The 25,344-nt window shown below is 38.1% G+C and overlaps 4 protein-coding genes and 1 long non-coding RNA gene across 6 annotated transcripts; 4 read left to right on the top strand and 1 right to left on the bottom strand.

The window, feature by feature from the left end:
• Positions 1–923: 923 nt before the first annotated feature.
• LOC116286321 (uncharacterized) lies at positions 924–5,884 on the top strand. Of its 2 annotated transcripts, none has more exons than XM_031692797.2 (6): positions 924–1,061; positions 1,944–2,113; positions 2,872–3,085; positions 3,376–3,756; positions 4,350–4,694; positions 4,964–5,884. In XM_031692797.2, the coding sequence occupies exons 1-6, from the start codon at positions 1,004–1,006 to the stop codon at positions 5,167–5,169; spliced, it is 1,374 nt and encodes a 457-aa protein (XP_031548657.2). In that variant the 5' UTR covers positions 924–1,003; the 3' UTR covers positions 5,170–5,884. The 2 variants fall into 2 exon arrangements, with proteins under 2 accessions (XP_031548657.2, XP_031548658.2); XM_031692798.2 differs by having other exon boundaries at positions 926–1,061; positions 2,872–3,064.
• Positions 5,885–7,035: 1,151 nt separating this feature from the next.
• Positions 7,036–13,954, top strand: LOC116286320 (uncharacterized). Its single transcript, XM_031692796.2, has 5 exons — positions 7,036–7,284; positions 9,511–9,704; positions 10,238–10,421; positions 10,712–11,434; positions 11,520–13,954. Exons 1-5 carry the CDS (start codon positions 7,227–7,229, stop codon positions 11,948–11,950), a joined length of 1,590 nt encoding a protein of 529 aa, XP_031548656.2. The 5' UTR covers positions 7,036–7,226; the 3' UTR covers positions 11,951–13,954.
• On the top strand, positions 13,907–18,241 carry LOC116286317 (uncharacterized). The gene is made up of 7 exons (XM_089026133.1): positions 13,907–13,979; positions 15,733–15,920; positions 15,994–16,168; positions 16,696–16,837; positions 17,020–17,252; positions 17,492–17,806; positions 17,994–18,241. The coding sequence occupies exons 1-7, from the start codon at positions 13,907–13,909 to the stop codon at positions 18,239–18,241; spliced, it is 1,374 nt and encodes a 457-aa protein (XP_088882259.1).
• A 639-nt stretch (positions 18,242–18,880) lies between these two features.
• LOC148914069 (uncharacterized) lies at positions 18,881–25,155 on the top strand. The gene is made up of 2 exons (XR_016119068.1): positions 18,881–18,949; positions 24,671–25,155. It is a non-coding gene; the product is annotated as an uncharacterized LOC148914069 (long non-coding RNA).
• Positions 23,580–24,381, bottom strand: LOC148914070 (uncharacterized). The gene is made up of 2 exons (XM_089025959.1): positions 23,895–24,381; positions 23,580–23,811 (listed from the first exon to the last, which is right to left on the bottom strand). The coding sequence occupies exons 1-2, from the start codon at positions 24,032–24,034 to the stop codon at positions 23,580–23,582; spliced, it is 372 nt and encodes a 123-aa protein (XP_088882085.1). The 5' UTR covers positions 24,035–24,381.
• Positions 25,156–25,344: the final 189 nt, after the last annotated feature.

The raw sequence follows: 25,344 nt of genomic DNA, 5'->3' as shown, positions 1-25,344 counted from the left end.
TCAAACTTGACAAACATTTTGTCCTATGACACGAGGGAGACTAAGCTACCCTGCACTATAATTTTGATCGCATCAAAAGAAAATTATCGGTTTCGGCACAGTTCGCTGATTTCAAGCCGAGAGAGGCTGGGACCTCAGGTATTGTTTTTTTCGGAGGGAAGTGACATGAGTTTAAAATAAAACCGCGTATTACAATCTTTCAATCACCGCAATATCTAAACAAATTCTGAACAAAATTTTTCTGGAATTTCCTCTAGAATCTTTTTTATTTCCTCATTACTTAATCTTCTTTCCTCTTTCTCGTCAGTGACACTCATTTTCTTTAAAAGCAAATATATAATACATGAGCGTGACTGGGGAATGTGAGTACCGTATTTACTCGAATAGCGCGGTTTTCGCATGACTGTGAAAAGTTCACGGCACGAACGCGGTCGTGACACACCAAGGGATGCGCCAGACCAATCACATTGCACGAGAATTTATTCTCCATCCAATCAAATACCCGGAACACGGCACAAACACGGCGCGGACACGGTCACGCCAAGATCAAGGCACTTTTAGACCAATCATTTTGCGCGTGAAAAAAATCAGCCAATTAAAATTCTAGAAAGTATCACGGTCACGGCACGTCACGCTTACGGCACTGAACTTTTCACAGTCATACGAAAACTGCGCTAAGCGCCTCCCCCGAATAAGCGCCTCGTATACTAATACCGGTACTGTCGTAGTAGTATGACATTGATATAAAAGAAAAGCATAGTTTGGCAGTCGTGTACTTGTTTCCTCCCATTGAATAAGCGCCTCCCGCGAATAAGCGATCCGTTTTATAGACGTAAAAAATGTAATAAGCGCCGGTGCGCTTATTCGAGTAAATGCGGTACTGCCCATCACGAGCCAAGATACGAACGCGTAAGACTGAAACGAGACTCATTTCTCGGAAGTCGTTTGCATTTCTTAATCGAAATAGACGCGGGCTCTGCTTCAGCACTGGAAAGACATCGTAATGGATCTGCGTTGGAGATTTTCTTCGATATTTCTTCGTACTTTGTTCCTGACAACGAGTAAGTAATTGATTTAGTTGCATTCTGTACGTAAAAAAAGAAATATATATAAATCAGGTTATTAAAATCCGAGTGAAAACAAGTATGTCCCGTTTTCTTCTCAAACAAATAAAGGAACGTGGGTGGCTGATTGATAACAGTCATTTTGTGTTCGTGAATATTGTAGGCACCAGTATTTTAATTAAATAAAATACTGGTAGTATATGCATTAGTTTAGAAAATTATTAAAAGCGATATCACTCATGACACTACCATTATACACGAGTGCTTTTGTTTAGTTGTTATCATGTTAATATTAGGTAGATTAAGATTCCCACGTTTTGACCACGTTTCACTACAATTCACTTAACCTTTTGCAAACCTTCCCGACAAAGACACATATTCTTCTTTTTATCTACTACTTGGAGATTCTTTCGATTCCTTTTCACCAATTTCAAAGAATTTTTTAATGGTCAACTGACGTTTCACGTTTGCCGTAAACGAGAAGCTTTTAAAATCTCTCTATTGTAACCACTTAGCGTTTCTGAACGTTTGGCCTCTGAATAAAAGCCAATTTAATAATTATTTACTTATATTAAAAGCTTCTTTGTATTGATATTCCACTGGAAAGCACACTATTTTACACGGCCTATTCCAAAAATCGTTGTCAGTACAAAAGAAATAAACCAAGACTTAAACGATCTAATGAATGCTGATCTGTCTCAGTTGTAATTTATTCATGAGAACCGAAATTTCTATACAAACAATGTCATCCGATCCGTCAAGTCTTTCTATCATACTTGTATAAGCATATACATTTATGCACTGGTATATCAATTTTGGCTGGCCGTTCTTCTCTCTGCCATATTTATTTATCCAATTATGTTATTTTTCTTCGAGTAGTTGACATTGTTCATGGTTCATCAACCAACAATATCCTGCTAAATGACCTGAATCATTTCGACATGAATCGTCATCACAAGATCAATCCTTATGGTAAACAACTGGCGCAAGACTACATCAAGAACACATTAACTTCTTTAGGACTTCATACTTGGACTGAACAGTTTAAGGTATGGGTATATTATGCTATACTAAAGTATATAAGTTGGATCATACTCCTCCTCCTTTTACACCTCCTTTACCATCTACCATCTACCATCTACCTCTTTTTCTTTCTTCTTCTTCTTCTTCTTCTTCTTCTTCTTCTTCTTCTTCTTCTTCTTCTTCTTCTTCTTCTTCTTCTTCTTCTTCTTGTTCTTGTTCTTCTTCCTTCTCCTCCTTCTCTTCCTTCTACTCCTCCCCTCACTCCTTTTACTCTTCGTCTCACCCCTCCTCTCCTTCTTCCTCCTCCTCCTCTTCCTCATCTTCCCACTCCTCCTCTTAGACCCCCTCCTTATCTTCTTCCTTTTCCTCCTACCTGCACTACCCGAATAGTTTAAGGTATACTACTCTAAAGTATTCACGTTTTAATTCTATTTGTTAAACTTTACCTCTATAAGTAAGTTATATATTTGATTTTCAATGGACAATAATTACAAGTTACTAAAGGCAATGACACATGGTCTGGAAAATAGTGCATAAGCTCTATTTTATATCTCCTAGTTCCTCTTCCCTCCTCCTCCTTTTCTTACACCTTCTCCTCTTATTCCTCTCCTCCCTACATCCACCTCTTTCTTCTCTTCTTTCCACTTACCTCTTTCACCTGCTCCCCTTCTTTTTCCTCCAACTCTACCCTCCTTCACTTCCTTTTCCTTAAGGTGCTATCAAAGTTAAACACAGTCATTTATCTTTGCAATGATACTAGCTAATTTTAACTTATGTTTTCAAGGAACCAGGGAAACCACAGATCGGTACTAATATCGTGGGTGTGTTGCCCGGTAGGCAGTATAAAAAAAGATACGACAGGCTGATTCTGATTGGCGCACACTATGACACTGTGCGCACTACAAAAGGCGTTGACGACAACGGCTCAGGCGTTGTTGCTATGCTGCAAGTAGCAAGAATACTGGCTAAAGCTTCAAGTGAGTTCAATATTTCTCATGGTGAGTTGCACTGCTTCTAATAACCACGCGCGATTCATACAATACGATAGCAACTAAATAAAGTTTTAAAGTATTTCTGTGACAACATCGGAATACGCATATTATCCAAGGGTATGTGACTATATTATGTCATGGAAACGCCTTGATTAACGTCTACCAAAACCAACATCGCTCGCGAGGAAGATTTCGCGCGTGCTATCGAGAAGCACTTGAAAATAAGTTCTTTCGTAAGAAAGGATAATTCGCAATGCGCATAACATTTTTAAAACCAATTTTCTTTTCCGTCACAGGTAGATGCACTCGTGAATATTCTGTCATGTTTGTCGCCTTTGACTTTGAAGAGTGGGAGGACAGCGCATTACCAGGCTGCGCATGCGATAAACTAGGGTGTGGAAGCCGTGCTTTTGTGGCCAATTCGAGTCAGTATTGGAATTTGTCCCCCGATATGTCTATCGCTCGTTACGGTCAGCTTCAGGGTGCTATTATCATGGACACTATGATGAACTACGACTCCAATCCTAATTCACAAATCGTGCCCCTACAACTGAATACGATTTTCCCCCAGCAGTATAAAAGTATAACAGCAAACCAGAACAGGGGTGATTTCTTAATCGCTACGGGACGATATACAGACGATATGCAACTGCTTAACACCTTTAATTACCATTACGGTATGGATAGAAGTCACTATATAATAATTTATCATTAGTCACTAACTGAAAAAAACACAGAAAAAAGTCAGAGTCCCTGATAGGAATCGAATCCATGACCTTCCTGATACCAGTTAGGTGCTCTGACCAGAGCCATAGGAATGCACCTTGTTGTAATGAACGTGTTGGTACGTTAGGCTGTGCATTTTGCTGATACTTGTGTTGTACGTGTTGGTACGTTAGTCTGTGCATGTTGCTGATGCTTGCGTTGCACGTTTTGGTGCGTTAGGCTGTGCATGTTGCTGATACTTGTGTTGTACGTGTTGGTACGTCAGGCTGTGCATGTTGCTGATACTTGTGTTGCATGTGTTGGTACGTCAGGCTGTGCATGTTGCTGATGCTTGTGTTGCACGCGTGTTGGTACGTGCATATTGCTGATACTTGTGTTGCACGTGTTGGTACGTCAGGCTGTGCGTGTTGCTGATGCTTGTGTTGCACGTGTTGGTACGTCAGGCTGTGCATGTTGCAAGTGTTGCAAGTGTTAGTGTTTTTAGTCTAATCCTTTTAGGCACACATTACCATAAGGCTTCCCTTTCACAATTATATAATTTCAGGCCGTGTCGAACTGGGTAACAAGTACAAGCTGCAAGTTTTCCCACTTCCTTTTGATGGACCGGAAAGCAACCTTTCTGAAAAAAAAAAAAGTCGTATACGCCCTTTCCTCAGAAGCGATCACGTCAGTTTCTGGAACGAAATTACATCCAACAGAGCCATCTTCTTGAGCGATACGGCAAACATGAGAAGCTACATGACAAAATGTTACCACAAAGCCTGTGATACCTTGAGGCACGTGACCAACGATATCCTTGGATTTTTGTCCAAGTCATGTGACACTATTGTCAAGACAACCAATTCTTTAACGATGAGCAAGTGTAGGGCAAATCCACCGCAAACTGAAGGTATTATATGTTTTATCTGATGCCTTAAACGTAGCTTAACGACATCCCTGTTACATTTTGAAACTTTTAGCTAAGTCTTGTATACAACGGCGTTCAAGACAAGTTTCACTTGGGTGTTACACGGTGCAATTCCGTTCTCAAACTTGTCCGTCAAACTTGTCTCTCAATGCCTTTGTATGGTGACAGGTTAATTTCAATAAAGTTTTGACTTCAAGACTCGCACACACGTAACGTAACTAAATCGCTAACGATTTTTTTTAACCGTTTAGATGTGACGCCTGCAGTAGCGGGAGTAATAGGTGTGGCTAGTACCATGTTTGCTTTTGTTAATGGCTTCGCATTATGGGTTTGCTGTGGAAAGCGAAAACAGGATGATCAAGCTAATGTTCTGGTTGAGAACGATCAGCTTGAAGGGGGCAGGACTGACGTTACACCCCTATCTGAAACTCGTGAGGACCAACCGTCTGAAGCCTGAAAGAACTTAGACATAAAGGTTGTCGGCGGTGTTATAGTCGTGCCTTGACACTCAAGAGATGAACTTCAAAACTTCAATTAAACTTCCGCTCAACTTCAAGACCTTCAAATTGAATCTAATCCTGTAAACTAAAGTCAGGGCATTGCTTCGAACCCTGAAATGACGAATGACGAATTTACAGTTGTTCAGTTTGATGTTAACTCAGACCGATGATCTTATACGTAATTCTGATCACAACTTAAAGGTCTAGTTTTTGTGAAGTAAGTTTCGTGTTAGAACGGTTGTCGTATAGATTAGGTGGAAAACAATACGACAAATTGGTAGTTGTATTGAAGCCTTACCGTATCATAGCGTAGCCGTGACTACGCGTCGTAATCGGATAAATTAATTTAAGACATTGAGAGGCCATTGCAATGTTATGGGATGTTTTCATTAGTACGAAAAGCACTCTATTCTACTCGAAATTGGTGATTCCCACACGAAAAAACATTAATAACATTAGTATCTTTCGCGTTTAGACATTCGTTGACATTTGTTTGTTTACAATTAGCTAACATTGCAAAACAAACCGGCATTTTAGGGGATAGAGATAGGAGATCGGATCGCGTGTTGCCATTGGCTCCGACATCTTTTTTTAAATAGCATAATGTGCAATAAGTTATTACTGATGTTTTTTACCGTATATGAACTTAAGTAAAGTATATACTTAAAACTATTTTTATTGTATTGTTGTCGGCGTAAAGTAACGATAGTCTTCTAAAACAACAATAGGCCCGTAAAAAGGTTTGCTCCAAATCACCGTAATAGATAAGGAGCGTTAACAGTGGCAAGCTAAATACAGAAGGCCATCTGGTTTTCACTAGTCCGTGGGGGGGGGGGGACCTCCCCTATATTTGCTATACGGGTATGTGCCGCCCTATAGGGTACGGTTTTTCGGCTTTTGGGTCTGGTGTAGGGTATAATTTTTTGACATTTTCATCTGGGATAGGGTTAACGATTTGGTTGTTTTTGTTTGGCGAAAAGGCTACGCTTTCTGACGGCACAAAAACAATAAAAACGTTAGTAAATATTGATTGCAATCTATTGAATAACCGTCTTTTGCATGTCAACAAAAGGTAATATGACCGAGAGTATAGTTAACACTACTGTTTGTTTGAAATGGTTTCAATAATGGCCATATCTTAAAACTCAACATACATGTTGGGGTTTCAGTCTGGGATAGGGTGTACAATTCTTAGTTTTAGTCTGGGGTAGGGTATGTAAAATCAATTTTTTGTCTGGGATAGGGTCATGGTTTTGATCTCCTGGCGGCACACCCCTACCCAAGTTGGGGTGGTAGGACCCCCCCCCCCCCCCCTCCCCGGGGGGTTGCTAGCGACTATGTTCTTAGTATGAAAAGAAGCGACGTACGCGCAAGATGACGGGAGATGCTTTCGCCGCTAGTTAGAAGCAGACTTGAGCTACTTTTTAAATACTGATTCTTACGATAGACGAAAGACCATTTATCTTTCACGGTAGCCTGAGAAAACAGACGTCCTTTCGCTCTCCAGCGAACGTTACTTTCACGGCGACCCGAGGGGAATTACATAAGAAAACAAGCGCGACCGAAATCTTTTTTTTCCCTGTATTATACTGATATACAATTGCTTGAATTCCTCGTTCCCTGGTATTTTGTAGCACAATTGCGAGAGAAAATGAACTTCATTTATTCTTGTCAGCACCTTTTTTAGACTCTAACCCCTTTCTTTTTCAATGAATAATATATTTTCCAGATTTTATCATCTAGCACTTTTATCTAAATTGGGCTCCCTGTGCCAAAATGAGACAAATTCCAAACTTTGTAAACAATCGCTCTGTCGAAACGTATTCTAGGAAAAATGAATACCATCAAAATATTTTTCCCGTCTATTGAATAAGTTACAAAACGTTCATAAATACGGACGAAATTTTCCACTAGAAAATTACTGAAAAAGACTGAGCTAAAAGAAATCCTCTGGCAGCAAATTAAAGGAAGGTTCGTCAAGTTAGTAGTTTCGTAAAGAGCTGTTTCTTGGCAGATGGATTCTACTTTGTTATTAAGACAACTTTGCATGGTGGTCGCTTTGTCGTGCTTTGGTAAGTAGTGAAAATACCTATAGCAGTGTAAGAAATTTGATCAAATAGTGAGTTAAAGTGTGTTCGTCTAGTATCTATTGCACTGGTTTAATGCCATTACTCTATCTTTGGAGACTACGTTTACTTCAATCTAAATTGTTTTAAAATGTTTGAAATATACTTCATTGCTGAATTCAAGTAATGCAGACATAACAAGTGAATTATATGCATATATTTTAATATATATACATATATTATATATATTTTTTATTCTATATTTTTAGTATAGTTTAATGAATGAGCAGAAGTGGTCTATGTAATATATACAGTATGAGTGGCCGTGTTGTATCAGATATACAACCACGAGGAGCCGAGTGGTTTTAGACCTGATAAAACTCGATCTTCGAGTTTATTGATCGACTTTACAAAATTATGAATAATTAATGAGTATTTAGACCCCCCGAGCATTTAGGGTCCTTATTGATAGTTTTCAACCATTCCCAAGAGAATTAAATAACAAAAGACACGGCGACCATGTTGGAGGATATAACAAAAGAATTCATTGATAATTCGTTTGTCAAGTTCCTCCAAAATAGCCGCCGTGAAAACCATCAATTCGTGCCATGCTCCTGTACTCTTGGTAAACGCTATTCATAACAAAGCCAGCTTGAAGACTTCCTTCCTTCCGTTAGGTACTTCATAAATTTTCAAAATTTATATACACCTACTTGCAAGAACGTTGACATTAGTGATTTAGTGGGATAGGAATTACATTAAAAAACAAAAGAAGATCACTGAAGCTGAACATTTTCTTTTGTCTTTTAATGTATTCCTTTCTCACTAAATTACTAATGTTCTAATATCGTTGACAACGTTCTTGCAAGTAGGTGTATATATCATAGTTTTTGTTTCATATAGTATAGAATACTACTATGATATGTTATTCATATTTTACATAAGAGACCTCTTAGTTAGGACATAGTTAATGGAGTGGAATGGTTTGGAAACTCCATAGACAAAGCTATTGTTTTGCGTTTGATGTTGAACCGTACCATCACGTGATACTGACCGTGCACAATGGACCAAAGCAACTATGGCTGAAAACACTCATTTCCTTATTATTTTCATGTATGAACATTTTGAAAGTGAAAAGTTTCATTCGATGACCACAAACTATGCAGATAAATATTTCCGCGCAGACACAGTTAAGTTACTAGATGATAAATAAGAAAGCATGAAAAAAGGCAATTTCCTTTTCAATAAACAATTTGTATTAATCATATAGGATTAATTAACAAATAATAAAGTATTTTAGAACGTTTTTTAAGGCTAAAAACTTCTATATTCCTGAATACTATGAACAAACGGAGCAGCTTTTTCTTCTCTGTGCACCGTCAACGTCATACAGTCAATTCAAAAAGCGTTGTCGTCGACCGGCTCAAGCCTACGCGACTGGACCGAAAGGAATATGGGTAAAAACCACTGAAGCGGTTAAATATTCGTTCTGAATTAATCGTTCCCGCTAGTAGCAAAGATAATAATGGCGAGAAACAATCCATCAAATGCATGTCTTTGGGTTTAGGGAAAGAAAAACAAAGTAGTTATGATTCAGTTCACAATTCCGAAAATATGAAGGCATTAAAAAAACGTATCCTTCAACACTTCCCGCTCGCCTACGAAGGTTCGTGCTGGAAACCAGGCATAACTAGTCAGATAAAATTATGGAGTCAACTCGGCTTCAATGATTACTACCCATATTCCTTTCGGTCCAGTCGCGTAGGCTTGAGTTGGTCGACGACAACATTTTTTGAATTGACTGTATAACAATGGATAAAGTCGAACAAAAACAAAGAACAATGGGTTTCCCAACCATTCCGCTCCATTAACTATGGTTAGGACATCATTAGTTATATTATCATAGGTATTTAAATTTTATATAATTAAGTTTATTTATTTATTTGTCATTATCATTTTATTTTCTTTATTTTCTTTCTCCCTTTCTCTTTTTTTTTTTTTTTTTTTTTTTTCGTTCGTTCGTTCGTTCGTTCGTTCGTTCGTTCGTTCGTTCGTTCGTTCGTTCGTTCGTTCGTTCGTTCGTTCGTTCGTTCGCTCGCTCGCTCGCTCGCTCGTTCGTTCATTCGTTCGTTCGTTCGCGTTCGTTCGTTGGTTCGCTCGATCGATCGTTTACTTATTTCTCCCTTCCTCCCTTTTATATTATTTTCCCTTTCTTTTTCTTTTAAATTAAAGGAGTATACGTCGTTAAAAGTGACTCAACAAACGAAGAGCTTCGAGAATACTTAAAACATTTCAACAGTAATCGACACCATGTGACAAACCCTGATGGCAAGACACATGCACGTGACTTCATCCGGGACACATTCAATTCCTTTGGACTTCATACTTGGACGGAATCGTTCCTTCCCAAGCCTCCTGATAAAGAGGTACATAAAACAGTTAGCCATTCCAAGGTTAAGGAATGTGGGGCTGTTTTGCGGACATTTCCAAGATGGCGTCTCTTTTGTCAACTCATCCCACAATGCATTGCAATGGAAACTCGACCCAATTTTTTCCCTCATTCTAGGAATGGCTAATTCTTTGCTTTCACGTGACAGTAGCAAAAAAAACTATTCACTCCACAAAACTGTTAAATATTTGATTTATACCGATGAAATCTCTTACCAAATGTTTTTGTATTATCGATTTTTGGTTTTAGATTTATTGTGAGTCAAATGCTGTCACACAGTTTTGTCATTCATTTTTAAAGCATTAGAAAAAGGGGAATTCGATTGAAATAACACAGCCTAAACATGATTTTCAACCTTCGTGATTTGGCCGCCATGTTTGTGCACCTCAATGGGACACCAAGATGGCGGACCCTTACATTTCAACTAAATTTTGAGCATAATCAATCGCTCGTTTCTTCTTGTCTAAAACTTTGTTTTACTAATGTGGCTGAGATATACTGTTTGTTTAGGTAGCTACAGGAGAAAATATCATTAGCTTGTTACCTGGGAGATTTGCTGGTACACGTGACGACAGGCTGATCTTGATTGGCTCACATTATGACACCATGCGCAGAACCACAGGAGGTGTTGACGACAACGGATCAGGCGTGGTTGCCTTGCTGCGAGTAGCAAGACTGCTGACCGCCAAATGGGGTAAGTCAGTTACTACTAATAATGATGATCGGATAATGATGATATGATAATCATCAGTATTAATAGTTAATATGTGAACAATTTAATATTCAATATGAAAACTGATTTCACTCAAAGATATTAGTTAGCAATACATTTAATCATTCCAGTCACATACAATCCATCGCAGTCACAGCCAATCCGTTCCAGTCACATACAATCCATCTCAGTCACATCCAATCCATTCCTGCAGTAACATCAAAGCCCAATCCAATTGGTTTAAGTCATCAAACATTATTTTCTTATTACAGCCAAATGCACTCGTGAATATTCTGTCATGTTTGTCGCCTTTGACTTTGAAGAGTGGGAGAACAGCTTATTACCAGGCTGCGCATGTTCAAGTTTAGGGTGTGGAAGCCGTGCTTTTGTGGGCAACTTCAGTCAGTATTACAATCTGTTCCCCAACATGTCTATCGCTCGTTACGGTCAGCTTCAGGGTGCTATTATCATGGACACTATGATGAACTACAACTCCACTCCTTATTCCCAGCACATGGAACCGAAGGAGCAGCAATTAATACAACAAGTATTCCCAGAACAGTACAATGCCATCGCTAATAACCGCTTTAAAGGGGACTTCTTAATCCTTGTAGGACGATATTTAAACGATGACCAGTTGATTAATGCTTTTTCCTATTACTACAAGAAAGATAAACCAAAGTACAAGCTGCAAGTTTTTCCACTTCCTTTTGATGGACCACCAAGCAAAATTCTTAACACTGATAAATTGTCCCCGTTCCTCAGGAGCGATCACGTCAGTTTCTGGAACAGAACTACATCCAACAGAGCCATCTTCTTGAGCGATACGGCAAACATGAGAAGCTACATGACAACCTGTTATCATGAGGACTGCGATAACATGAATCACGTGACTGACGACTTCCTTGGATTCTTGTCCAAGTCATGTGACACAATCGTCATGACAACTGATGATCTAACTAAAGCCAGATGTAAGACGAATTCACCACCTCAAGGTATGACCCAGTTTTTCCTCAACCTCGTAGTGACTAAAGTATTGTGCACATTTTCACTGATGGTAATGTTTTGTTATATTTCTAGAGAGTTCTGAAATGTCTACAGGTGGTAGTATAGTACTAGGCATGTTTATTAGCTCAGTGATAGCCGCTATTGGTGCTTGCTGCTGGTGTTGCAGAAAGAAAAAGTTCAATGATGATTTGGTGGCGAACGAAGAATTGCCGAATCGAAGCGCTACGAACCCTGTGTTTGTGGGTAGTGAATCAGAAGGAACCGGAAACACAGGAACCGGAAACACAAGAACCGGAAACACAAGAACCGGAAACACAGGAACCGGAAACACAGGAACAGAAACAGAACCGAATGTATATGAAGCAGTAGAGCCGAGATGGAATATAAACGAGGCGTCAGTCAGAAGACCTGCAACGAGAAAGCCTGGAAAAAGCGGCACTTCTGAAACGCAGGGGACTGGATCAAGAGGAAGCGGAAACCACGGGCGTGACTCCATTGCTTAGATTCTTAAAACCGTTAAGTTTAGGAGCAAGGCTGCTGCATCACGTCATAGCGTAGGACACAATAATGACAGACCTAGGGTCCAAACTAAGTGAAAGCCCAAAAATGACATTAGATTTTAAGGGGGAAGGCATCCGGATAGCCCGCTAGAAATAACAAAACTTGCACAGACCGAAAGAGCAACCAATACTATATATCTCTGCAAAGTTCTAGCTAAAAGAAGTTTTAGTTACGGAGTTACGAGCGATTGATTACACTCATAATCACATCCTTTTTGTAATCACTACCAAATCCTGCAATCTGATTGGTTCAAAGGAGTGCGATTAATTCCCAAATCGCATCCTTAGGAGCTCTTAATCGCATTCTAAAAAAAAAATTTTAAACAATAAAATAAGACAAAAAATAAAATAAAAAGTTTTTTTAGATGTTTTTTTTTTTGTGTTCGCATTTAGTTCTTCTACTACATTAAACTGATTATTCTGCACTCTTTATTGTGCCTTTTTCTTATGTATGATTACAAAAAGGATATGATTAAGTGGTAATTGAACTTCGTGTCGTGCAATTTTGGTCTGAAATCAAACTTGCAATTACAAATCACACTCCCGCTACGCGGTCGTATGATTTTGTAATCGCGCGTTTGATTTCAGACCAAATTGCACTCCACTCAGTTCAATTACCATTATTAATTTAGTTGAAATGTAAGAATCCGCCATCTTGGTGTCCCATTGAGGTGCACAAACATGGCGGCCAAATCACGAAGGTTGAAAATTGTTTCGTTTATTGACGAAATGTTACAAGCTACGGTTTCAGAACTAATTCTCTTCGCGAGTTATATACGAGTTGGTTCGAAATCTAAAAAATGCGAAGCAAAATAAAGCGTTACTTGTGTAGAAAAATATATATAAAGTTTAAGCGATCTGACTTACCCGGTAGCTTGCTCTGAAACTCGACGAACTGAATTTAAATTAGCGTCACTTACTTATATACAAATGCGACTTAATCCGAGGCAAGCTACTCGTGCGTGCGTGCAGAAAGGAATCTATTATTAAATTCATGCTTTTCGCGCATAACGAAACAAAAATCATGTTTATATCGCAATCACTTCAATGTTTCATTAACATAAACATCATCTAAACAAAGTTACAAATAAGTTACTTAGTTAAAAACTGTCATTTTCTTCCTAACTTCCCTATTATTAATGCTCCCGGGAATGCTTGAAGACGCGTGACAAAATTGGAAAAGCCATACATCGACAATGAAACTTTTGTTTAGAAGGCTTTCTCATAAAAGTTTAAATGATTCGACAAAAACTTTTGCTGAGAGAATACTTGGGATTTTAGTTGTTTTTTTTTAATGACGTCACGTCAAAGCCAAGCATAGCAAAAGTCAGGGAATTTTCATTCGTACGAATGGCATGAAACCGTGCAGTACAGTGACTATTAGCGCAGTTTTCGTATGACTGTGAAAAGGTTCAGTGCCGTAAGCGTGACGTGCCGTGACCGTGATACTTTCTAAAATTTTATTTTATTATTTTATTGGCTGATTTTTTTCACGCGCAATATGATTGGTCTAAAAGTGCCTTGATCTTGGCGTGACCGTGTCCGCGCCGTGTTTATGCCGTGTTCCGGGTATTTGATTGGATGGAGAATAAATTCTCGTGCGATGTGATTGGTCTGGCGCATCCCTTGCTGTGTCACGACCGTGTTCGTGCCGTGAACTTTTCACAGTCATGCGAAAACCGCACTACTTCCTCTTTGAACTAACCAATTAGTGGAGGGGACGTAAATCAAACATAAATGTATTTGTGAGTGACGGCATGGGCTGAATATACATTCACGAATGATTGACTTTCTTCTGAAAACATCCCTAAAATGTTAATTAAAAGTCGTTGGTAGTCGAGCTTTGTCGTCTTACGGTGGTCGCTGTATAAGATACGGTCGCAAAAAAAACTCTTAAAGATGTTACAACGTTTAATTTTTTTTAAAAATAAAGTTGACCTACATTTGGTTATTATAGTTTATGGTCTGCACTGTAAGTATTCTCTTGTTTTGCAAACGATACAGTATCTCATTTCTACTTCTTGAAAAGAATGAAAAAGCTTAATGTTAAAAAGTGCATTTGGATTTCAGGAACTGAATTGTACAGAAAAAACACGAACTGTAGTATTCAAAAAACCTTTTCAAATTGTTCGTTTAATTTTTTCAGTGTTATTTTATTTAGTTAAATCCATTAGTTAATTGAATACTATCATTAAACCCGTTATTTTATTTGCCTAGCTATAAATTACATTTTCTTAAAATACTGCTTTTGCGGGCGTATCAAATTCCATCGTAATGAAACTGGTTTTTAAAGGTATTCACTTATCAAGAAACAATCATGTTATTTATACTATACGTGTCTTTTGGAATAACGATTGCGATCGAAATTAATATCAAAATATTGTCGTTTGTGTGAAAAACGGTTTCAATTAATTTCTCGTACGAAGAATATATATTTTAAGTTTTTCAACTTCCCGTATTTTTGATTCAAGTCAATTTATATCCTCAAATCATTATTTTGTCTTCAAGGGCTTCGGAAAACTAGCTTAATAATAGTTATTTAGTTATCATGAATCATTAGCCATCAGTTTATGGGCCTTTCCGCAGTATTAGTCGAGTAATGTTTTATGGAGAAAATATTTGTGTGCTATACCACACGTTTGAAGATAGTTTTAGGAATAACAACATAGGTAGATGAAACTATTTGCATGGTTATCGATGCGGAAGAGATCAAATATTGACCCAACTACTTGAGTACTGAGGTTTGGGTCACGTAACCTTTATGATATGCTTTGTTGATTAAAATCAGACATCATAAAATTTATGAGCTTGTTCCTTGGAATCGATTTGCCAGAAAAAATGTAGATACTTTTTCGTTTGTTTTTTTTTTTTCGTTGTTTTTCGTTGTTTTTTTTTTTCATTTTTTTATTTTTTTATTATTTTTTTTCTTTACTCTTTTGTTTTTGTTTTGTTTTGTTTTTTTGTTTTTAAATAAAAAGCATTTCAAAGAATTAATTAAGTTTTTCAACTTCTCGTAGTCTCATCAAAAATCATTAGGCATCAGTTTAAGGAATTTCTCCAGCATTAGTCGAGTAATGTTTTAGGGAGAAAATATTTGTGTGCTATACCACACGTTGGAAGATAGTTTTAGGAATAACAACATAGGTAGATGAAACTATTTGCATGGTTATCGATGCGGAAGAGATCAAATATTGACTCCAAATACTTAAGTACTAAGGCATTGGTCTGCGCATGCGTAGTTTTGAGGGTTGTGTTTGGGTCGAACACAGGAACCTTGTTTGGGCTGCCTGTGGTCGATGGTATTCAAACCTCTGGTGTGGTCATTACGTAAACATTGATTAGTAATCAGTAATTAGTTTACATTACGACCCCATCAGAGGTATAAATACCATCGACTGTCTTTCGTTTTTTCGCTGGACTATGAAGATGACTTCCAATCAGGTTGTCGAAACGTCAGTCACCACTAACAACTGAGTATTTCTCAAGACTACGCTCAATCACTCTTAACAACGAACTTCAACACCTGGGTTCAAAAACCATTTACCCTTATATTTTTTCATTGTTCTTATGTTTTTATATATCTGTCTATCTGCTGTTCGTCTTTCATGTACCGGTATGTACAGTATATACGTCTGTTCGTCTCTCCAGGTTAATTGTCTGTCGACATCAAAACCATAAGCAAAATCAGGTTTTCAGGCTTCTTTTGCTGGCTGACTTTTTTTTAGGTTTCCAGGCTTGTTTTGCCATCAGCCAAGATGAAAGTGCCCGTTCATATCTTGAACACTTCAACACCACACGTAACAATCACGTGACTCCAGTACTAAAAACTGCAGCACGTGACTTCATCGTGAAGACCTTCCAGGACTTTGGACTGGACACGTGGACAGAGGAATTTGCGTCTAACCAGAAAAACGTGAGTTTGAAGTGAGAAAAATTAGAGGCTTTTGGTGTCTCCGCGTACTAATGACTTTAGCTTGCGTAACTAGTTTCCAGGAATCAATATAATCGGCCGTGTCAATGGAAGGTACACTGGGACGAGTAAGGACAAGATTCTTATCATCGCTGCTCACTACGATACGGTGAAAGTAACAAATGGAGTTGATGACAATGGTTCTGGTATGACGGCTTTGCTCCAGGCTCTAAGACAATACAAGAGCTCAAGTAAGCCTAAGATATTTTATTCAATTTGCTCGTCAGTAAGCGTCTGAACGTTATAATGAATATTAAAATTAATATTGTGAGAAAAAATAAGAGACTAGATTATCATCATCACCATCATCATCATCATCATCATCCCCATCATCATCATCACCATCATCATCATCACCATCATCATCATCACCATCATCATCATCACCATCATCAGCATCATCACCATCATCACCATCATCATCATCACCATCATCACCATCATTGTCAACATCATCATCATCATCATCACCATCATTGTCATCATCATCATCACCATCATCATCACCATCAGCAGCAGCATCATCATCATTATTATTATTATCATTATTATTATCATTATCACAGTACAGGATGAAACGACACGGCACGGCACACGACAGCGTAAAATATGCTACTTAGATGACAGATGATAAGTCGGACAATACAGTACATTGTAATTGTTATGTCGGTACCCTCATGATCTCAGGCACTTAACACTCACCTATATCTCTCCACAGATTATATGAAGTGTTCTCAAAACTACACTTTGCTTTTCGTGGCTTTTGATCTCGAGGAAGTTCAACAGTCTTGTCAAACTGCACCGTGTTCCTGTTCAGCAGGATTGTGTGGAAGTAGATACTTTGTTCAAAATCTTACCAGGTAATGCAACATCATATTTCGTCTTAGACGTTCTGCCGTTTGTATACAAGAATAATTTCTTATGCTGAATGAGTTTTAATGTGTCTATTACTTTTTCTTTGTATCTTGTTCTTTAAAATTATGATAAATTGTTTGTCTTTCTAATGTTACAGCATTTCATCTTTTATATCTTTGATTGACAGATACGTTGAGGAGAACAAGTGCACTGTACAAGGTGCATACGTAATGGACGTAACAATGAACTATAACACATCGAACGGTTCACAGTCCCTTCCTCCTGGTACCAACATATACTTCCCAGCTCAATACAAATGGATAGAACAAAATCAATTTCGAGGAGATTGGTTGGCTGTCATAGGAAGAAAAGACGATGATTCTGTGCTGAGCAACAAGTTTGTGTCAAACTTTAAACAAGGTAATTATATTGCAGTAAATGTTTATGCTTGATAGATAAATTAAGATCATTAATATTATGATGATAGTGGTGGCGATGGCGATGGCGATGGCGATGGCGATGGCGATGGTGATGGCGATGGTGTTAATAATGATTATGATGATGCTGACACAAAAGGCCTAGGCCTAGGCCTAACTGAGCTACTTGTGGTCTATTTCCCAATCAAACTAAGTTGACCATGAATATCCTATATCTTTTAGGAGCTTTCAAAGCCTTGCCGATTCCATTGCCGTTTAGTGGAAGACCAAAGGACGTAGATCCTACGCAACGAGGAGCACTATCGGACTTTCTTCGGAGCGACCACGCAAGATTCTGGGACAGCAATAACTCTTGGCCAGCGGTATTCCTGACAGACACGGCAGACTTTCGTGGTTACATGAAGACTTGTTACCATCAACAATGTGACAACATGGATCGAGTTAAGCCAGAGATGATTACATTCATGGGAAGAACCGCTGATGCATTAGTAGCGGCGGCTCAATCGCTGACAGAACAAGTTTGTCCTTCCAGAGAAAGTGAGTACCTGACTTAGGGAGAGTACGAGTGTATTTTGCAGAGTTTTATTCATGTTGTGAAAATGACTTTTTTATCATAGTTGAAAATTCATTGGACCAGTTCCCAGTCTTTTCCGGAATTTTACCCCACAGGAAGCCCATCGTGATATTTAAAACACTATTCGTGGTTTTTCTTTGGATACTCTAGACTGCAAGAACGTAACCATCAAAAGCGACAATTCAACAATTTCCTCCCCGTCCTACCCTTCTGAGTACCCAAATGGCATCGAATGTAGCTGGCTCAAAGAAATCAGTAGTTCAAGTGACAACCAATCGTTGCAGTTTGAGGATTTCAATCTTGAAGGAAGCCCAAGTTGCTCTAACGACTTCTTGGAGGTGTCAGCAGGAAATACCATTGACAACATGCGTGTTATTGGTAAGGCGTATAAACATTAGTGTTGTCAGGAACGGTTTTTGAATGTCTGTAGAATCATGTTCCTTGTGCGGACTGCCTGATGCTGAGCCTTGACCGTGACTGTAACGCTGTCCAAACACTTGAGTAGTTTTCGTATGACTGTGAAAAAGTCTGTGCCGTATTCGTGCCTTACCGCGACCGTGATGTTTTCTAGACTGATTTTGATTGGTTGACTTTTTTCTCGCGCGATGTGATTGGTCTGGCTATACCGTGACATTGGCGGGACCTTGTCCGCGCCGTCTTCATTCCGTGTTTCGGGCATTTGATTGGATAGCGAGTAAATTCTCGTGCAGTGTGATTGGACTGGAGTATCCCTTGCCATGTCACGACAGTGTTCGTGCCGTTAGCTTTACGAAGGTCATACGACAACTGCTCTATATGACCACGGTGATCTCGCGATGTGGTTGGCTCAATTGGTTTGTTAACAACATGCGTTGACCGCATTTATCACATCCTGTCTTGTTTCAATTCTAAAGATAAATATTGTGGCTCGACCCAACCCAGTACCATCCGCGTGCCTCATAAGATAGTCAAGGTTCGCTTTGTTACTGATGCCCTGGTTTCAAAGAAAGGATTCAGGATCACCTGGACAACGCCACCCAAAAAGACAACGCCAACAAAGCAAACAACGCCAAAAAAGCAAACAACGCCAACAAACAAACCAAATTCGAGTGGCACGGCAGGAAAAGGTAACAGTAGTCACGTGATCACAAGTAAATAGTCACGTGGTGCCTATTTTTATTATAATAATCTTTCATATCAAACTTATTCCATACATTTCACAGGTAGCCCAAGCTTGGTTTCTGTGGTGTCCTGTTATAAGGAAATGTATGGGGAATCATCAAACATTTCAATAAAATCATCAAAACGTGAAATAAAGCCTCGAAATTTTACCCTATCATTGAGAAATAGCACTTCTTTCGCTCTGCGTGGTTATTTTTTGAATTTAGCCCGTTTTAAGGATTTTTTCCCCCACCAGTAAGAAATAAGAGAAGGTTGGAAACTCGGGATCCAAAAGCGAGCCATCACGAGTCTTTGAAACCTCGTACGTGTTCGAATTTTCTTTCCAGCGCCAAATTTTAGTCATGACCCTTCTCTCACATCGCTATAGAACCGAGAAAGTCGCATTAGAGATTAGTCTTCGCGTCTTTAAGCCATGAAATTTGCCTGTATTCACATACTACCTCGCTTGTTCTGACCCGTACTTGGAGCTCACTGTACACCAGTTCAACGGATTTCTTTCGGCAACCGACCCGAGGTCACGCCGGAAGTCTTCGTATCGTAAATGCGGATTCGATTTGGATATCGTCTTTCTTCGAAATTATAAGTTGTTAAAAAATACACTCACCATAATTTTCGAAATTATAAGTTAAATACTTTTGTATCTTAGGCCGTTAAAAAATACACTCACCATAATTTCGAAGAAAGACGATATCCAAATCGAATCCGCATTTACGATACGAAAGACTTCTTTCTTCGAAATTATGGTGAGTGTATTTTTTAACGGCCTAAGATACAAAAGTATTTAACTTATAATTTCGAAGAAAGACGATATCCAAATCGAATCCGCATTTACGATACGAAGACTTCCGGCGTGACCTCGGGTCGGTTGCCGAAAGAAATCCGTTGAACTGGTGTTCAGTGAGCTCCAAGTACGGGTCAGAACAAGCGAGGTAGTATGTGAATACAGGCAAATTTCATGGCTTAAAGACGCGAAGACTAATCTCTAATGCGACTTTCTCGGTTCTATAGCAATGTGAGAGAAGGGTCATGACTAAAATTTGGCGCTGGAAAGAAAATTCGAACACGTACGAGGTTTCAAAGACTCGTGATGGCTCGCTTTTGGATCCCGAGTTTCCAACCTTCTCTTATTTCTTACTTGGTGGGGGAAAAAATCCTTAAAACGGGCTAAATTCAAAAAATAACCACGCAGAGCGAAAGAAGTGCTATTTCTCAATGATAGGGTAAAATTTCGAGGCTTTATTTCACGTTTTGATGATTTTATTGAAATGTTTGATGATTCCCCATACATTTCCTTATAACAGGACACCACAGAAACCAAGCTTGGGCTACCTGTGTACATTTATGAACATTTGCTCTTTTTAGCGCCTAGGCCTACGCGGACACATTTTAATGTACTGCGCATGCGAATCAATCCCATATATGGATTTTCAAAATGGCGGATACGACTCGTGTAAAACGTGAGTCAAAATTGCCAGTGAGGTATATGCAGGAATTTTCCTCGGATTTTGCTTCAAAGCAAAGAAAATCGTCAAAGAAAGACAATAATCTTTATGACGTGGTAGTAACTGAGGTAGATAAGTCAAAGAAGCGAATAATAATCCACTATGTTGGGTATAGTACAAAGTATGACGAGTGGAAATCTTTTGGAGATGGAGCAAGCTTTCCCTTTGTTCGTCATGAAAAGCTGAATATACCTTCCGCAGATTCAATTGGAGATAGACAAGAAATATTCCATGGACAATTATATCGGGAAATAAAGAGAAAATTGTTTTCTGGTCGAAGGGATGATCCAGCTGTACGCATAGAGCTTAGGGTTGAGCCAGATGTGTTTGAAGGAGGACTTGCCACAGTAGTAAGAGGTATTAAAGAAAGACAAAAGACTATTTACAGGCTACCATCCAACAGACTCATTGACAATTTCCTTGGTAAAAAGTGGGATGAGCGCATTTTTAATGGTAATGGAGACTTTGCCTTTGTAATTAAAGGAACAGTTCGCTACTGGCTTTCAAAATCTAATCCTATAGTAGAATATAAGTTAATTGGAGATCAATATGTGAAGTCTGAGATTGAAGAAAGAAATTTTATTGTATTCACATTTGTTCGTGGTGATGGAAATCGTTACAATTACAGTACATTTAGTTCATAATACTAGAAATGACTTGAGAAAAAATATTTGATGAAACATAATTACATAATTATAGATAAGAATTAACAACAATGGAATAAGTAAAAATACATTTCTTTGCCAATAATTAATAATTTTGGTATAAGATTATACTTAATATATACATATTTTTTTAGAAGCAATATAATAGTCTGAAGAAGCAATATTTTTTACTGTTGTTTTGATTGCAATATAGCTCTACATTGATGTTTTGATTTATATTAATGAAGATTCAGAACATCATTTTTGATACAAGGTATGTTTAAATATCTAGCACATTAACTGTTGTGTTAGAATGTTGATCATCACAGTGAATACCCTATACCCAGTGAATAACCTATTAAAAACTTTATTGTGCAATTAGGCATTTTTTTGTCCATACATTATTTACTCTCTCAAGATGTGCACAACAAGTTTGAAAGCCACAGTTTGCACATTTCTCAGTGCAAGTCTTAATATTATGGCAGCTTTTTGAGCAGTTTTTACATTGATATGTGGCTTTAACTCTCTCACAGCCTTCTGCTTCAAGGAAGTGAATTCTGTTTTTCTTTAAAAAGAGTTGTTTCAGAGCAGAAATACCTCTATGATTGGTAGATCAAAAATTATTTTTTGAAGCAGTGTCATTAAATTTTTCCATCCCTTGTTGTGTAAAATATGCAAGATTCTTGTACAGTGATAAGAACTCGGGAACATGGGCATACAGCGCATGCATATAGGGTGTCACATCTTTTGCCTGATACAAAGAGAGAAATAAGGAGAAGAAATTTCTGATTTTGCATTTCAAATTGATAATGCTCTCTCAGATGAAAATGTAAGTTTGAGGTCCCCTATGATTTCTATGAAATCAATCCAGAGTTTTTCAAGATCATTACATTTGTCGTAAAATGGAAGAAGTGTAGAAAAGTTAATATGCTGAAATAAAATAAGTTTTCAGGGCCAGTTAGATCTCTATATTCTAATTTTTTAGTATCTTTGTTGATTTTCCATGAAAATGATATTCCAATGTTGTTTAGAAAGGTTTCATAGCCTGTCATGTGCTTGTACTTATCCCTTTGAAATCCATTTGGAAATTTTTTTAGCTTGTCAACTGCATCCTGCCTTCTGAGTTCTCTAATCAGTAGCTCAATTAAATTATCTGATATTCTTAAGAATAAATGTAAGTTATCAATAATTACATGATCAATAGGAATAAAAGGGAAGAGAGGAACAGCTTTACAATTAAATTTTTTAGACTTGGCATGATTAGATATTTCATCAAGGGATCTTGCTCCTTGCTTTGAATCACTAATTGACCATGTTTTAGTAGTATCATGCCTTTCCATTCTTGGGCACTTGCACCATATGCATGCATGATCTTGGTTTGCCTTTCCCAACCCACAAACTAAAGCTAAAAATTTCCAATCCCCACCCAGAAAATATTCTATGTTATATGTTATATTATTGACAGTAATTTCTTTTAATTTAGACATTTCATTCGTAAGATCAGAAAGGGATATTCTTAAGTTATCATAATCTTCTTGTATTTTTATGACTGCTAGTATATAATTACCTTTCTCTCCCATAGCAATATCTTTTTCGTTTAAAATCGTATAAGTAATGTTTTCAAGTTTTAAAGTCCTTCCAACATTAGTCACATCACCACTGATTTTGACCTGTATGGTATTTCCCTCCAGCAGTTCTCCCTGTTTCTGTAGCCTTTTTATTTGCTCTTCTAAACTCTTAGCAAATTCAATCTGAATACCTTCAGCATCACCAGGGGTTGGCCTTACTTCCCATTGACTATTTAATGCTTGCATCCTCTTTACCATTTTATATTGACATGGAATTTCCTTGGATTTTTGAGCAAGTTCATTCCATGCTTCATTGGAAAGATTGAATTTGTCTTTTATATATAACCAGGTATTCAGTTCATTGATGTCATCACTAGTCAATTCTTTTGTTGGGGCGTTAGTAAAATCTATATCTTGTTCGTTAGCTAGTTCAAAAGTCTCAAACATTCCGGTATCAGGATTAAAAACTTCAACTTTCGTAGCCATAAAATTATAAAGGCCAAGAAAGGATAGTGTTGTCTTGCATTGTTCTTTCAAACTAGATCTTATTCTTGTCCTTTGCTGTGGGGAGTATTCATTAAAAGTTTTATTTTTTTCTGGACCTCTCACTTTGTTTTGTTTTCTGGCAACTTTTAGCGCTATTGCTCTGAATTGTTTCTTATAATAGTTCCTTTGTTTTTCTGTTCTTTTTAAGGCGTCCGTGAGTTTTTCTTCAACGTGTAGTTTTTTAACCTCTTCTTGGACTAATGATTCTTCAAGTTTTCTTTTTGTTTTCCTTAATTCTCTATTTTCCTCTTTAAGTTTTCCAACATCTAACTCGTTGTAATATATTTTGAACCGATAGGTCTTTCCATTTTTCCACTAGTCTAAAATTTTCTTTGCCAACCTGCCACCGCCTTTTAACCGTGCTGCTTTAACTTTTGCTTGTAAATTGTAAATTTGAGTTTTGATCGCACTGATAATTCTGTTGTTGACGGTGATCCCTTTAAGACCCGATTCGTCCAGAACCTTTTCAACAATAGTCTTCAATGCCGACTCATAGCTTTCTCCACCATCGCGTTGTATTTTTTTCGACAATGTATAAATCAGAAAGCTGAAATTGTAAAATTAGGAAACATATAATTAAAACTATAGTATTCCCGCGCATTTCCAGAAATCAATTCCAACGCTACTTACTTATTGATTTCGTGGAAAAAATGAGGAAATTCTGCTCCTTTCGAACCTCCTTCGGAAGATTGCTCTCCAAGTGCTTCGACAGCAGGGGCAGCGAAGAGAATCAGTACGAGAGAGGCAAGAAGTATAACATTCGAATTCATTTTGACCGCGTAAAATCCTTACGAATGTGGGTCTGTTTTACATCAAAATGCGGGTTTTTCCATATACTAATCAATTCAGCTGCTACCTTTTTGATTGGTTGATTTTGGAGCTATTTATAGGGGTTTTTGTGCATGTACGTGTGCTGAAATATGAGGAAAGCCATACAAACATTGACCTCACCGATGATCAAAAATTCCAAATTGACCGGGGTAAAAAATAATCTACGAGATCCAGAAAACTAAAAACATTGAAAGGAGATGTTATTCTATCGTTTTCCGTTGCTACCTTTTTCATATTGTTAGAAGAGATGAATATATCCAACAAAATGTACAAAAAAATGTTCAAAATTGCGTGTTTAACCGTGATTTAGGAGGGGGCGTGAGCGTCAGTTTCCTTTTGTTGACCTTTTGTTAAGCGTAAGTTTCATATGATTTGAAGTGGGTATCAAGTACAGCGTTAAGTGCCTTCCTTAACTACAGAAGTGAATGTCAGACCTTGGCCGTTAGGTTGTGAAAAGGGCCTGGTGCCTGGGGGTATGTGGGTGGGGGCGTGGCGCGCAAGTAGGACCAGGTTTTGTCCTCAACCTCTGAAAGGCGAATAAGGTTACTTATCGGTGTTCCTGTATATCGTTTCAGGTGTCCTGTGTTTGTCTGCATTACTTGCCGTGTTGATCCATGTCCTCATCTGAGACATATATACTGACTGCCTTGCTAATTGAACCAACCGATTCCTGCATAATGTCTTGCCAAACAGCTAACACTATTTTTCTTATAGAGGCTTTGCACAATCACGTGATGGCAGCCATGACAGGAGGCAGGACAAGTGAATCTGATCTAATCTGATTTACACGTGAAATAATTCAGTTTCCCAGGGGAAAAAGATTCTATCGTTGTGTCTCCTGTCATGGCTGCCATCACGTGATGGTTCAAAGCTACTTTTCGCCTTAAAAGTAAAACTAATGCAACATTTGCTACTGCTGACCCTCAAGGATTTTAGCATAGAAGAAAAAATCATATATAGAATGACGTCATAAGCTGCCAATTAAACTGCCACTACTAAAACGAGGAACGGTGATTTTGTTTAAAGATAAGCTTAATAAAAAGTGTTCTTGTATTTGAAAGTTTTTTGTTGTGAGCTTCATGTTAGAAGCTGTGAAAGATATCAATTTTCTCTTGTGTGACATAGTGCCTCTTGGTCCATCAATGGCTGATAAACCGACCTCTTTAGTCCGCAATCCAGTTAAGAGCATAAATTCTGTTACAGCCGGATGGGGGCATCGTTTCTGATCAATAATTTCTAAAAAATTGGA

The sequence above is a fragment of the Actinia tenebrosa genome, unplaced genomic scaffold (assembly GCF_029948245.1).
Source record: "Actinia tenebrosa isolate PJP-AT-01 unplaced genomic scaffold, QUT_ActTen_1.0 PGA_scaffold0__85_contigs__length_37466705, whole genome shotgun sequence".
NCBI classification, from domain to species: Eukaryota; Metazoa; Cnidaria; class Anthozoa; order Actiniaria; family Actiniidae; genus Actinia; species Actinia tenebrosa.
This window is presented reverse-complemented; position numbering and strand designations above follow the sequence as displayed.